The sequence below is a fragment of the Pocillopora damicornis genome, chromosome 11, assembly GCF_964200805.1.
Source record: "Pocillopora damicornis chromosome 11, jaPocDami1.2, whole genome shotgun sequence".
Lineage (NCBI taxonomy): Eukaryota > Metazoa > Cnidaria > Anthozoa > Scleractinia > Pocilloporidae > Pocillopora > Pocillopora damicornis.
In genome coordinates, this window is record NC_142680.1 from 15,798,229 (window position 1) to 15,812,843 (window position 14,615).

General features: G+C 37.7%; 1 protein-coding gene across 1 annotated transcript in view; it reads left to right on the plus strand.

Annotated features, from left to right (window-relative positions):
• LOC113683254 (receptor-type tyrosine-protein phosphatase S-like) overlaps nt 1-14,464 on the plus strand; it is a 41,546-nt gene extending 27,082 nt beyond the window's left edge. Inside the window, exons 13-29 of the mRNA XM_089187360.1 lie at nt 215-490; nt 824-1,099; nt 1,708-2,022; nt 2,375-2,442; nt 2,979-3,213; nt 4,673-4,957; nt 5,929-6,025; nt 6,630-6,865; nt 7,787-8,098; nt 8,994-9,361; nt 9,837-10,124; nt 10,497-10,767; nt 11,112-11,449; nt 12,013-12,138; nt 12,435-12,586; nt 13,144-13,279; nt 13,607-14,464. Of these exons, the coding sequence (XP_089043486.1) occupies nt 215-490; nt 824-1,099; nt 1,708-2,022; nt 2,375-2,442; nt 2,979-3,213; nt 4,673-4,957; nt 5,929-6,025; nt 6,630-6,865; nt 7,787-8,098; nt 8,994-9,361; nt 9,837-10,124; nt 10,497-10,767; nt 11,112-11,449; nt 12,013-12,138; nt 12,435-12,586; nt 13,144-13,279; nt 13,607-13,678 (3,851 nt within the window). The 3' untranslated portion in view covers nt 13,679-14,464. The remainder of the gene's footprint in view (nt 1-214; nt 491-823; nt 1,100-1,707; nt 2,023-2,374; nt 2,443-2,978; nt 3,214-4,672; nt 4,958-5,928; nt 6,026-6,629; nt 6,866-7,786; nt 8,099-8,993; nt 9,362-9,836; nt 10,125-10,496; nt 10,768-11,111; nt 11,450-12,012; nt 12,139-12,434; nt 12,587-13,143; nt 13,280-13,606) is intronic.
• The last annotated feature ends 151 nt before the right edge of the window (nt 14,465-14,615 follow it).

A 14,615-nucleotide genomic window follows, 5' to 3' on the forward strand; every position in this document is an offset into this window, starting at 1 on the left:
TAAGATATCGATCGTCCTCCAACGTCCAATCTTTTATGTATTCTCCTGTTTCTTTATGATCAGCGTAAACGGGTTTGCTTTGAAGTGGGAATTTTTTTCGTTGGAAAAGGTGAATACCGTTCAGAATAATTAACCGAGTACCATTTTTAAAGAGATACTGAGTGAATGAGGAACCAGGATAAAATTCATATCCGTCTATCTATTTCGTTTTCAGATGAACCGGAAATTATCACTGATCCCTCTAATGACACGGTGAAGGAAGGACAAAACACCACCTTTTATTGTAACGCGACTGGAAATCCATTACCAGCAATATCATGGAAAAAAGATGGACATTCTATTGGCAATAATTCCAGGATCAGTTATTCAGCAGAAAGCAACGAGTTGAGGATAATAAATGTGAACAGAACAGACAGAGGAAAATACCATTGTGTGGCTAACAACAGCATTGGTAATGCCAGCTCAGACGCTGCTACATTAGCTGTAGAATGTAAGTATTAAAAATAATAATAATAAAAATAATAATAATAGCAATAATAATAATAATGATAATAATAATAACGATTTTTCATGAAGGAACCCAACTCGCCAAGGCGGTTTTCAGTGGGGCCCAGTGAGTATTCATTGAATTCTTGTAACTTATTCGGTAGAAAGTGAGCTCGAGAGTCTGGAAAAACAGTCATATTGTTCTTGCAGGTCATTTCAATTGGTTCAGCCATGTCTGCTGTAAACATGAACGACCATTGAATTGTCGAATTCAAAAAGATGTCGACACTTATAACTAGTGTTGCTAATGTTCATTGCAATTGTTTTACAATTGTAGATAAAAGTGAGATTACCACTCATCCTAGTAATGTGACAAAAACAGAAGGAGAAAACGTTACGTTACACTGTAATGCTACTGGATATCCGCTCCCTACTCTATCATGGACCAAAGATGGATCTGACATTAGCAACAATTCCAGGATCAGCTTTTCAGCAGACAAAAAGAAGTTGGCAATTACCAAAGCGAGCCGAGTAGACAGCGGAGCATACCGATGTGTGGCGAACAACAGCCTTGGAAATGATACGTCTATGGCTGCTGTTGTAGATGTTCAGTGTAAGTAAGCGGAATATTCATGAGACAACGATTTATTGGGATCATTAAGTAGGGCTCGATATTCCCAAAAAAAAGGCCGTAATGTTATGGTTCGAAAAAGGTTAACGGTTAGTTAAACAGCGGCTTTTAAGCTTCCCAGTTTAGATAAATTCAAGGTCGCCAGTTTTGTACTGTGGCTCTTAAGGACACTTTCTTGGGTTGCGAATTACGTCAAGCGGCAAACATGTCTGGTGCAGATGTGTAGCTGAAAACAGCAAGAATATAGCATATTCATCTGCAGCTACCCTCACAGTGCAGTGTGAGTAAATTCGCTAGAAATGTTTTCAGATATTACCCAGTGTAGTTTCAAATGCCCTGTATTGCTGTGACATGCAATATTTTATTAAATTCCTTTGTTGCGTTCATAAGCTGTATGCCGTAGTATGATATGAGAGGAAACGTTGCCAAAGGAAAAAAAGACAACATTTAATAATGCTAATTGCCCTCTATAACCTGTCCTTAGCTTTTCGGTGGAGACTTTTAGAAATCGTTGACGGTAATTCTAATTTCTTGTTCTTTTTTGTTTCTTTTTTTGTTTGTTTGTTTGTTTGTTTGTTTTTTTCCTGCAGATGTACCAGACCCACCAAAGGATGTCAAAGTGATCTCGAGAGATTCACGGGAAGTGAATGTCTCCTGGACGGCTGGTTCTAATGGAAACAGCGCCACTCAGAACTACACAGTGGAAATCAAAGAAGATAAGCAGACTTTCAGAGATGCCATATGTCAAGGAACACTCTTAAAGAATAATTGTGTGATTTACTCCACAAGAGTTTCTATCAAAGAGCTGCTTCCTTGGACAACATATTACCTCAGGGTGTCTGCCAGGAACATGATTGGTTCTAGTCACTACAGCTCTGTAATAAATGTTACCACCGAAGAAGAAGGTGCTCTTTTTCTAATATTTTAAATTCCTTTTCATTTGATAAATTCTATCATATACCTGTATTTTGAAGATTTCTTCGGCAACTGATAAATTGATTAAGTTAGTGTTGAGCTTTTACCACTTGTCTTACATTTACTTCGTGTCATTTGTCTGTTTGTTTTTTTGTGTTTTTTGCAATGTTTTGTTCGATATTTTTTAACTCTGCACTAGGCTTTACCTATGCCTTGAGTTGACTTTTTTAACTGTAAATGTATTGCTATTATACCATTGGGCTTTGTTAGAAAAACTCTATACTTCAATTCTATATATTTCTTGTAACTCACTGGGAGAAATGTGCTATTATTTGTTTACAGAACCACGCTCCGCTCCACCTTTTAACGTGACTGTCCTCAATTCTACTGCTGTTAACGTTTCTTGGCAGGTAGTAGACCCACTTTTTTTACCTAGCATTTATTAGACTTTCCTGCTCCACTGACACCGTTATCAAAAGTTTTTTTTAAATAGCTGTGCTCTATAACACTCAGAAAAAGAGAACACTAAGACATGCGCAGCGGGCAGGTTGGACACTTTTGGTGACTTATTTACCAATTCACTATGGTTCCGAGTGGTCACAACTGTGCTAACATTACAATGAATGCATAAACATTTTTTGAACTGACCGCAGGAGCTAAAGAAATGAATTTATCGCATTGTATTGTAATACAATTTAGGAAGTGATGTTGCATTTAGTATATTTATCAAGTAATTGTGGCTAAAAGATATTAATATTCATCATCATTCATCATTATCGCTTGGAGAGACTGGAAACCGAAAGGAAATTGTGGAGCATGATTAAAATGCCGTGTGAGTAAATTATTACTCAACATATTAAAATTAATGGCAGTTTGATACCTTTGTTGATTGATTTTAATGTACTCGGCTCCCTTATCACAGTTTAGTATTATCATTGTCATCTAGATGCTCACTAAGGAAGACGCTAGAGGTGATATTCTGGGCTATTACATCCTGTACAAGAGAAAAAGCGAGCCAGAGGTACCATGGAAGAACAGAACTGTTAACAGAATGGATATCACGTTTTTAGTACTAGCGTCTCTTGATAAGTACACACCATACCAGTTTGCCATACAGGCCTTCAACAGCAAGGGTGTCAGCCGTGGGAGTGTAATTAAGGAGAGAAACACAGACGAAGATGGTGAGTTGCTTAGACAGTCGTCCAATTGTTTAGAAGATGTCCGTCGACAAAGTGCTCAAAATATACTAAGCTATGTAATCATTAATATGCAACCAATACGCACCTATCTTACTTTTCTCTTAAGCCGGAGCAACTCCGACAGTATCAAAACATGACTGTTGTGTGCATTTTTTGTTTCTTTGCTCTATTTTTTAACTTATTTGTTTGAGAATATTAATCGTGTCTCCGTATTAATTTATGTTATTAAAACGTGAGCAGGGCGAAAATCCTCAAAGGGAGAACAAAATAGACAGTCCGAGTTTAAAAGGTTTTCACGCTCAGTTAGATTGCAAGCTTACATACGGTAATAAAAATCAAACACAGCTAACACTCGTATACCATTTAAAGTTTTGTGTTCAAAAACAGAACAAAACAGGAATGATGACAAATATAACCAAACTGGCATATCTGTTAAAATTCATACTAATCATGACGGTGTCAGAGCGAATATGATCATGCTGAGGTCCATCGCCGCTCGCTCGTCATGGCGATCTCCGGTCATTGCAGGGAAGCAAGCATCAGAAACTTTATCGGCCGTCCTTCGAGTGAAAAAAATAGGAGCTTGCTCTGATATGCTTTCCGATGCGTTAAGTGGAAAGCCACATCAGTCACTGCAGCCGAGTTTTGCGGCACTGTCATTCCGAGCGATCATCATGTTCCGGTGAATTCGGCTGTCGTTCATTTATAAAAAACTCGCCTTGAACAGTTTGTTTTCTACCTTGTCATGTGAAAAAACTCGCGTGTTTTAAAGAGCCATAATTCGGCTGAAGTTCACTGAACATTTCACTATAAGATTCTGTATCAGTGACTTAAAAATTTCAGGCAAAAGTGTTAAATTCGACCTGCCAAACTATTTAAGTTTGTAAATTATCGCAGAATGTGAACTTTGATGATTTTTTAACTCTGATGGTTTGACATTTTTGACAGCTTTAGTCTCGTACAGCTAATCAGATTATTTGATACATTCTTACAGCGATTCTTATTGGCTTATGTTAGATTGTAAAGCATGCTGACGACACTGTTGTTCGCTTTGGAAATAAAGTTTGTTTTGAAAGTTGAAAGTGATGCTTGGAGAATTTAACGGATTCTTTATTATAAAACAAATAGAGAAGCCTTGACCGTGCTCTGTTCTGTTGCAAAGCCCTTAGGAAGCGGCTAGAGCACTCAAGAAGTGGGGAAAAACACGAAACGTTGGCGAGTGTTTCTCCCTACACTTCTTTCATGCTCTAGCCGCTTCCTGCATGCTTTCTAACAGAATAGAGCACAGTCAAGGCTTCTCTATTTTTTTAATGGGATTGCACACGCGGGGCCTCACGGGTCATATAATAAATCCAGTGACCGACCTGACGTTAACTTGAAGTATATCGCTTGTATTTTATTGTACATGTTTTCTCCTTAAAATTGATTATATGCTTTTCAGTACCTTCCGAGGCACCGGAATGGATCTCTGCAACAACAAAGAACAGCACTAGTATTGAATTGGCATGGAAACCTGTTCCTGAGCGTAATTTGAATGGCTACCTCACTAATTATGTCATAAGGTATACGGATGGCGAGGAAGAAATACAAAGGAAAGTGGGAAGATATAGAGAAAAAGTGGTAATAAATGGGCTCAGAGCATCGACCACGTACTCCTTTAACATTTCGGCTGCAACTGACAAAGGTGAAGGTCCACGAAGTAAACCCACGGAGGCTAAAACGAAAGGTGAGAGAAACAAACTAAATAGCTAATAATGATGATAACAATGATTTTAATAATAAAAATTTAATTAAAAAAAGCAATAACTTTTTGACGTTTTATAATTGTTCAAAAAATAATACCATCTTTGTTATTTTTTTCGTAAATCTTGAATTAAAAAAAAGGGCAAGATAAAATGTAGCATGAACACAAGTGACGAATGTTCTGATTTCTTCTCTTTTTAATAATATTGATGATAATAATTACATTAACAAGGATAAAAATGATTACAATAATAATAATATTGAAAGTAATAATAATGGTAATAGTGACAATGATAACTATGAGAAACAAAAGACGTGCTCAACAAAAAACGTTGCGTATCCTCTTGTTGTTCAAGTCTGAGAAAAAGGAAAAGACAAATAATTTCATGAAAGGATCTTTTAAAAAAATTCAAAATATCGGGAAATAAAGGAAAGTATCCTTCGCTCCTTTTGTGATTGAACCACCTTGAACAATGAGCAAGCATTTTCATCCTTTCGTGAAAAAGGTAAGTGGTCCTTGCATGATTGGTTTTTTAACTTATAGCCTTTCTAATGGGTACTGCAAAGATCTTAAGAACGACCTAAGGCAACTAAAGCTATTGAGTGATATACTTTTTATTTAAAGACAATGATGCCACCCATTATTGAATCTTTAATAAATGATGATAATGATAATCGTTTTGGTTGGTTGATTGTTATAATAATGATAATGTTAATTATAATAGTAATGATAATAATGACAATAATAACTATGGCAACATGCAATGGCAGGACTTGTGTAATAATTGATGTAAATCCATACTGACAGAAGTACACTAAACGTTACCAAAAATGATTTACCCACTTACTTCGCATTCGATTTTCCGGACTTACCGTCTCATGAACATTTAAATATTACGTAATTTCTAAATATTCCTTTTGATTTGCATTTATCTTTGTTTCTCTTTGTTGAAGACCCACCCACCCCTCCGGATCCTGACGACGTAGGGACAAATGAAGTTTCTGTTGCCTTTAAACCCTGGCAAATTTTGAGTAATGGAGATAAAGTCAGGTTAGAATTGTTTATTTCATATATTGTTGGTTTTTTTGTCGGTTTTTCTAGCTCGAGATTGAATTGTGAATGATTCCAAAAGTCTAATCTTAAAGTTAATTCAATGAATCACCCCAATTATCACATGCAAATATCTCCTTAAAGGAGTTTTGACCCTTTCACGCCCGGATCTCATTAGCAATTCTCCTTACTATCTGCCATACAATTCTTATAATATTAGTTCTGAGAATTTGGTTTTGAATCAACTAATAATCCCCAAGCTGATATTTTTATTTACTCTCATCACTTGTCTGTTTGATAGTGTATTAATTTGGTATGGAGAAATTCTGTCTCAGTCACCCGTGGGAGTTAAAGGGTTAACCCTGTCATTGAAATTTGCTTCTTTTTTTTTTCTAAGTCGTGATAACTTTAATAAGGTCACTGCGTGCTTTCACTTTTATCATCTAAAGTTTTTTTAAGCAGATATCATGTTAAAACCTTACTTGTTTGCTCGTTTGAGAATTCGCTTTTTTTTATTAATTCCTCTTTTACTTTAATGGGATGCCATTAAACTGGGTTTTGACTTTCTACATTGCTTAATAAATACCTTTTTTATTTATTTCAGTTACTACCAAATCATCGTCGTACCACTAAAAGAAGGGAAAGATCCTGGAAAACCATCAGATAAGGAGTATGTTAATGTCACCAAAAGGTATGAAGATAAATCGGAGGGTGAACCCTACATTACGGCTGAATTTTCTAACGATAACAAACAGAGTAAAACCTTTCCTGTTGGAGATGAGAAGTACTATTCAAGAGGAAGAGGAAGTGGTGTTGTGGCAAGAAGAAAGCACATAGAAGGTGAGTAATTTAATCATAAACTTTCTCCCAGTTGATCTGAATTACAAATTATACTTAAATACAGATTTAAGTTTCACAAACTGATTTAGCTGACTGCGTGTATCTATTTTGTTATATGCATTTCCTTACCTACTTGTTGGATTGCATCAGTCTGTATGAATACAGCGATCGAAATGGAGAGGGGCAAAATAATTAAATAATTGAACGTCCTTTATATAAATTAAACTTGCTTAAGCTTAGATTCCATGCGATCATGAGGTGTTGTCAAGAGATAAAGAAAATTGTGGCGATCTTTAAATTTAAAGGGAACACTACTGTGTGGATCAAAGTGCGCTCCGTCCAAACCTCCCAATTGTTTTGGTAGTATTTCCACGAAATTGCCTCGGTTATTGCAAAACTTTTCCAAGACTATTCAGATTATCATGACAATCCAGAGAATCTTACTTTCCCCTCCCCTTCACTCACTATTGTATTTAAAAAAAAACGCCAGTCGAGTAATAATATGCAACTTTTGGTGTCAAACTATTGGTAGGAAAAAAGGTGAGTGGATAATTTTCTGAAGAAACTGTGGTGCTGCATCAGTGAAAGAATATAACAGGGTAATAAGTATTGTCAAATGAGTTGAAGACGTAAATTGGCCACCGTTAAGAGTTTCAAAGCTGATGCTTCGAGTGTTAGCCCTTCGTCAGAGTGAATGGCGAAGGTCTAACGCCCTACACGTCAGCTTTTAAATTCTTTACGGTAGCCAATTCATGTCATCAACTCAGTTGCTAATATTAATTACCCTTTTAGTAGGAAGACCCAAAGGTTTGTTAGGAATGTTGGGGGTGGGTTCTGCGGCTCTTTTGTCATGTTACTTGGACATCAAATCTTGCATTTAATTTTCAGTGTTTTCGACTTTCCTTTCTTTTTTTCGTTTAGTCTATACAGAGTATTTTAATGGCAAGCTTGATGACGACACGGAGTACGCTGTTTTTCAACGTTCCCTTAGCGAAAATGGTTATTATCAAGATGAGGGATTTTCTCAGTTTACAACCAAAACCCTTCCAAGAGAAGAAGAGCCAACACCTGGAAAGAAGAGCAAACACCTGATTGTTGTTGGAGTATTTATAGGACTGTTCATAGTGTGTGTAGTTGTTGTCGGCGGAATCGTGATTGTCTGGTTACGCGGTCGACGGCAGAATAATGCAAATGACGACGGCGAAGAGATATCTTTGGAAGAACAAGGTTACGGTATGTTGTAGTTCAGCACCTAGTTTAAATATCTCTAGGTTGATGTAATTTCTTTGTTATTGGCTCTTTTTGGTTTGCCGAAAATTTGTTTTGCTTCTGTTACATTACTGTAACCATTTGCCTTACGATAACAATGTTTGATAGAGCTTTTCGTCGTCGTCTCTGATACTATTTTACGTAGCGCACGAGCAGGTTTTAAGACACAGTCTGTTGTCTAGTTCTCCAACTCAATATTAAAGGGAGCATCTCCATGAGACATTGTTCCCCATGACATCGTTCTCCATCTTCCAAAATTTATTTCTCAGAGAATAAGCTTCGAAAACTGGAACTTAATTATAATTAGCTCCGCTGACTATTTTGAATTAGTGGGGGTTCGAGTTATGAGGATTGGTATTGAATTTCAAATATACAATTAATAATAATGGTGAACCATGTTTGTACCATCGTTGCACAATCAACAGTCATTTTCGTACATTAAGTTTGTTTAACAAGAGCTGCTTTAAAATAATATTACTGAATTTACAAGTTCTGGTCTTATAAACCTCGAAAGGGGTTCTAGGGGAGACTTACAAGCGGTGGGGCTTCTATCCTTTTGATTAATTAGGCTTCAAAACGTCTTTGTAAAACTAGTTCCCTACCTATCTCAAAACATGAAAGGCCGCTTATAGTTGGATGCATATCTATTTACAAGTAAAAGGGCATGTAACGGTGGGGGGGGGGGGGGGGGGTTTCATAAGCGACAGTTTACTGAACCGGTACATGAGTGCGTATGTTATCATGAATAGAATTGAAAGATAGCAACCTGCTCATTGGCTCTCTACAAAGATTTAGATAAAGAACCTTTGTTTGTGCAAATGAAATAATAAACTGATAATTTTTATTCTATTCAACTTAGAAAACTTCGATCCAGAAGGGGAAATAGCTGTCGAGGAGTTTGAAGACCACGTGAAACGCCTTCAAGAGGATGATTTATTTTCTGTTGAGTATGGTGCTATACGCTCTCAAGGAAATGTTACTTCCAAAGCCACTTTGGCCGAGGAAAACAAACACAAGAACCGTTACAACAATATCGTTGCGTACGACCACAGCCGAGTAAAATTGACTCCAATCGAGGGTGTGCGGGGCTCTGACTACATTAACGCCAACTTCCTTGACGGTTATCAGAAGGATAAGGCATATATCGCCACCCAAGGACCACTTGAACACACTTCAGATGACTTCTGGAGAATGGTCTGGGAGCAAGGGACAAAAACAATCGTCATGGTTTGTGCTTTCTGATAATAAGTAATAATCAACGTAGATCACTTGTAATGATTTAGTTGCGTCATGTTCATTTTACCGTGCATTGTGTAGCGTAGCCATAAGAGAAAGTGTCACATCTTTCCATGCCTATCTTTAAAAGAATTTGAATTTCTTACATATTACAGAATTAAAATTTTCCAGTCGATTGTGTGTGTAAAAATCTGTGGTTTTTGTAACATGAACCGTTTAGAAAGGAATTATTTCTTCGGAATGAAATGTTAAGCCATTGATGCTTCACCACTCCTCCCCCACCCCTTCCCCTCACCTGTACGATATTATCAGTTTTCCTCGACAATTTGCGAGTGCCCGCCTATAATCCTAGTCGGAGAGAGGATTTGGGAAAGATGAGGTGCTCACCCAATTCCTTCATCCCTGTGAATAACCTAACACAGTTCACCATAAAACGCTTGAAGTATGCCCGTTCACCCTATTCTAGGTGACAAACTTGGAGGAGAAGGGTCGCCTGAAGTGTCACCAGTATTGGCCATCAGAAGGTGCAGAATCGTATGGTGACATTCGAGTAACCTTGATGCAGACGGTGCAGCTCACTGAATTCACCATCCGTACCATGACTCTAAAGCACGCCAATAACTCAGAACAACGAACTGTAAATCAGTATCATTACACGGTATGGCCTGACCATGGTGTTCCCGAAAGTCCTTCCTCACTTCTCACGTTTGTGAGAAAGGCCTCTAGAGCAAATCCTCCAGACGCAGGGCCTATGGTGAGTTATCTTACGTTTCGCAGGAAGAGGTGAGAAAGGATTTAAATGAGGAAGGGGGTGTACAGTCAGCTAAATGTTTTCTAGTAAGGTAAATGGCGCATTGCATACTGGGAATATTATTTGTAACTTCCATTCTAGAAAAATGTAAACAAAAACAAAAATTCCACTTTCCTCTCTCTCAGTGATCGTTATGTTGCATCTTGTAACTGAGCACAAGAGATTATCATCTTGTTCTGAAACAAGTGACGACTGAGAGGAAAGTGTCCACAACCTAAGCAAATACTGACTGCAGAAATAAAAATATTATTAAAAGAGGCACGTATATTTGGTTCTTTATTAGTTCCGATATATTATTAGTGAATTTTCATTCAGGTTGTTCACTGCAGTGCCGGGGTGGGCAGAACTGGTACATTTATTGTGGTAGACGCAATGCTGCGCCGCATTGCTGCAGAGAAAACAGTGGATGTCTATGAATATGTCACCTCATTGCGACAAGATAGAAATTTTATGGTGCAAGTTGAAGAGCAGTACATTTTGATTCATGACGTCCTGGTGGAAGCCATTCATTCCGGATTCACTGAAATACACGCGAATGATCTTAGATCTCACATCAAGAACCTCATGCAAGTGAATCAAACGAGCGGTATGTGTCTTTCCCAGCATTTACCATCCTGTCAATCCCCTATCTAATTCATATTACGAATTGGAAATAACTCCATAGAAGGGCTACTCTGTGAGTTCTAGGCTTAATGGCGATTACAAAACCATTTTATTGATGGTGCTTCATTCCACTTGTGTTTTTATAAATGTAGCGGTTTTCTTATGCAACATCCTCTGGTTGCGAGGCTTTAAAAAAGGTTTATGATGAAACTTCACGAAAAATTTCCTCTGATCAAACGAATTTCTCTCAACCTCAGTCGGCCTTGAGAGTATTATTCATCCTCTGTTCGATTTGATGTGAGAAGGTCATTTTTTTTATGCTGTTAGGCCAAAGTGAGATGGATGAGGAGTTCATCCGGCTAGGTCGCTGCATCAACACTTCCCAGCTCACAGCTCAGGCTGCTAGCATGGCCTGCAACGTGACCAAGAATCGTTATCCAAATGCGTTACCGTATGATGAAACCCGGGTTAAACTGAGTGTAATCTCAGGAGTGGAAGGCTCTGATTACATCAATGCTAACTTCATTGATGGCTACATGACTAGGAGAGCATTCATTGCAACTCAGGCACCCATACCTGATACTATACCAGACTTCTGGCGCATGATTTGGGAACAAGAATCTTCCACCATAGTCGTGTTATCAAAAGAAACAGAAGGTGACAAGGTATGCTCAATAAACCGACAATTTATCAATCAACTAAAACAATCAATCCATCAGTCTAGAAAAAGGTTACCTTCTTTGTTAGGGATGCTATTTTTGCAGGGGTTAATAGAGATGCCTTACATTGGTAAGTGACCCCCATTCTATGTCGGTTATGGGTAAGTATGTATTCCTAAAAGGCGACTTTCGTGAGCAACTTCTGAGAGACCTCTAAAAAAGCCTTCTTTACTTGTAGATGGGTCCTCCTAAGTATAGTAAGACCCCTGATTATAAGAGTTTGTTGGTCTTAGTGAGCGGCTGTATGCTTCGTTGTCTTATGCATGCAGTGTTACTCCTCATAACTTTATGTAAACATATTCATTTAAATACCAGCGAATGGATACATGCATCCATTTACTCGTAACGGCTGTAGGGAAAAAAGATATGACTAAGCATCAACTAAAATATCTTTAGCTTTCGAGTCATCGTTTAGTGGGAATTAACTTGTATAGGGTAGGAGGTCTATCTATGTAATTGATCTGACTCTGGATTTAATCGATTTGTAAAGCTTAATCTTATGTGTACAGGTCAAAGTACACCAGTACTGGCCTGCAGAGAAGCCCGCGCACATTGGCACTTTGGTAGTGGAAAAGACAAGTGAGACGTCCTATGAAGACTACACAATGAGAGAAATGAAACTCACCCATACCAAGGTTCGTTCTGATGACTCTTCAGTTAATCTTCAGCAACTTTCTGTTTATTACCAATAAAATGTCAGGGAATTAGCCAAGAATTTGTGTGTTACGGGGAGATCCATCCATGGCGGTTCCTAGATTGAAGGAGAAGAATGGGGTTAAGTTAATAAAAGGCTTTTAGGACCATAGCAATATGACAAAACGTGCCAATTTCCCAAGACATGCTTTATCTTCTTCAAAGCGATCACATGCACCCTAAAATCTCTACTGACAGCATTTATCAAACACACACATTTCTCTTGTCAATATTTCAGGAAAGCGCATCGCGAGTTGTTCGTCAGTATCATTACACTGGATGGCCTGATTCAGGATCTCCAGAATCAGGCACTGGCTTGATCGATCTTATTGGGCAAGTACAACGGTGGCAGCAGCAGTCAGAAAACACTAAGATTACTGTGCACTGCAGGTGTGTATTTATAATTAAAATATTATTAAGCATATATTATAGTCTGGCTTTGGTCCTAATTGAAAAATGCTCATTTAGTCGTTATTAAGTTCACTGGTGTTCCTTAGTCCTAACGTTGTTTCCTGAATCTCGTTCCACCTTTGCAAAACATTTATACCCTGTAACTATAAGTGGACAATTAAGGCCCTAGGGAAGATCTTTTCATTCCTAACAGTGGAATGACAGCCATATCAATTTGTCGGTTTTGGCATTACTCGCTTGCTTCACTGGGTATATTAAAACGCGCACGTTGTAATGTTACCAATTTGCACACATTCATGTATTTTTATTCATCCTATATACCACTTTGCAGTAATATTTCAATTACTACGCTCGTTATAAACTGTTATATTCATTTAAATGTTAATTTATCAATCAATGAAAACTCTTGTAGCATGTTAATATCAGGTATTGCCCTTCGCTAATAAATGCTAGTGGAAAGACAACATTTTGCGCAGTTTACAGCAGACCCTAAGTTTATTTTCTTCTTCAACTTCATCTTCAACTTCTCATTTCAGCGCTGGAGTGGGTCGCACAGGAGTGTTCTGCGCCCTCAGTATTTTAATCGGACAGTTAAAAAGTGAAGGTGTGGTAGACGTTTTCCAGACTGTGAAGCAGCTGAGAGTTGAGAGACCTGCCATGGTCCAGACAAAGGTGTGTTATTTTTTTTGTGAGGTATTCAAGGCAACTTAAAAACCGTCACAGAAGAGGGCAATTGGCTTTTATTTCTCGGTTGGAATTTAATTTTGCTCTCTACTTGCATGGCTGCGAGAGTGGGCAGTCAATAACATATGTTATAGGATACAAGTTTTGTTTTGAAACAATAGAAAGTACAATTTGAACCAACCAAGACTTATGTCAGATACATCAGAAGGTTCTAATAGAAACTGGAATGGCCGAGCAGTCTATTTGAGGTTTTTCTAGTAACTTGAAAGTACACTTGTGAATGTATTGCTGACCTAGTGATTTTCACTCTTTCAGGATCAATATGAGTTTATTTACTCTGCTCTCAGTGAGTATTTAGACTCATTCGATGCCTACAGTAATTTCTGAGTGCCTGCACCCGTTCAAGAAAGAAGGACAGTTATAAATTCAGCAAGAATTAATTTCTTTCGTGCTCTAACTAGAGATGAAATAATCAACATTAAGTCGTTAAAAACGCGGCGATTTTCTTTAAAGTGCCGTTAACTCAGTCAGATATGTAAACCCAGTTGCTAAGGATAGATAGCTGATGTGGATAACCGCTAAGCGCTTAAATTAGGTTGTGATCATGACCGACGACAGCCTTAGGAAAAAAAAAATTGGGATTCGCTAATGTAAAGCAAATTTAAACCACAGGGAAAAAAAACAAGATCTAAAAGTATAATTTGCGAATGGATTCATCGATCAAATTATATTGAAAGTTTCATTTGACGTTTTATTTCATTTTTTCGTGTTTCCAGGCTGAGTTAATTGAAACATATGGTGACAACTTTCTGTCCGGAAAAAAAAAATGAATCTTAAGGGTAACCGAATCCTAAACACACAAGTTCACAGAAACCATGGTTCAGTCATTTTTCAAAGGAATCGGCCCAAAAACCTTGTTAACCTCGCTCCAGATTTTGCAGCCTTTTTGTGAAAGTGGAATTGTTTGACTATGTCTCCTACTGGCGGGATTTCCTGAGAGTAGCTTGTGTTCTGTGGATGAAAATAGTTAAGTTTTCTATCTTGTAGAAAAATAATCAGTATAAACTGAACCATTCGCTGGAGTCAAGCAGAAATAATTTCAGCGGATGACAGTCCAATCTCTATACAATTGAAGCTTTAGCTGTATTCTAACAATAAAAGATAATTTTGTTCCATGCTCGTACTTTCAATGGTCAGGGTATTAAACACCTGTTTACGTAAGAGGAAGTGGCAAGGGATTAATATTTACCGAGCATTCGACGCTATTCACTATTTTAGTATATCGTAATTGTCTCTATTCAAGCAATGCCAAGATTTTATACAC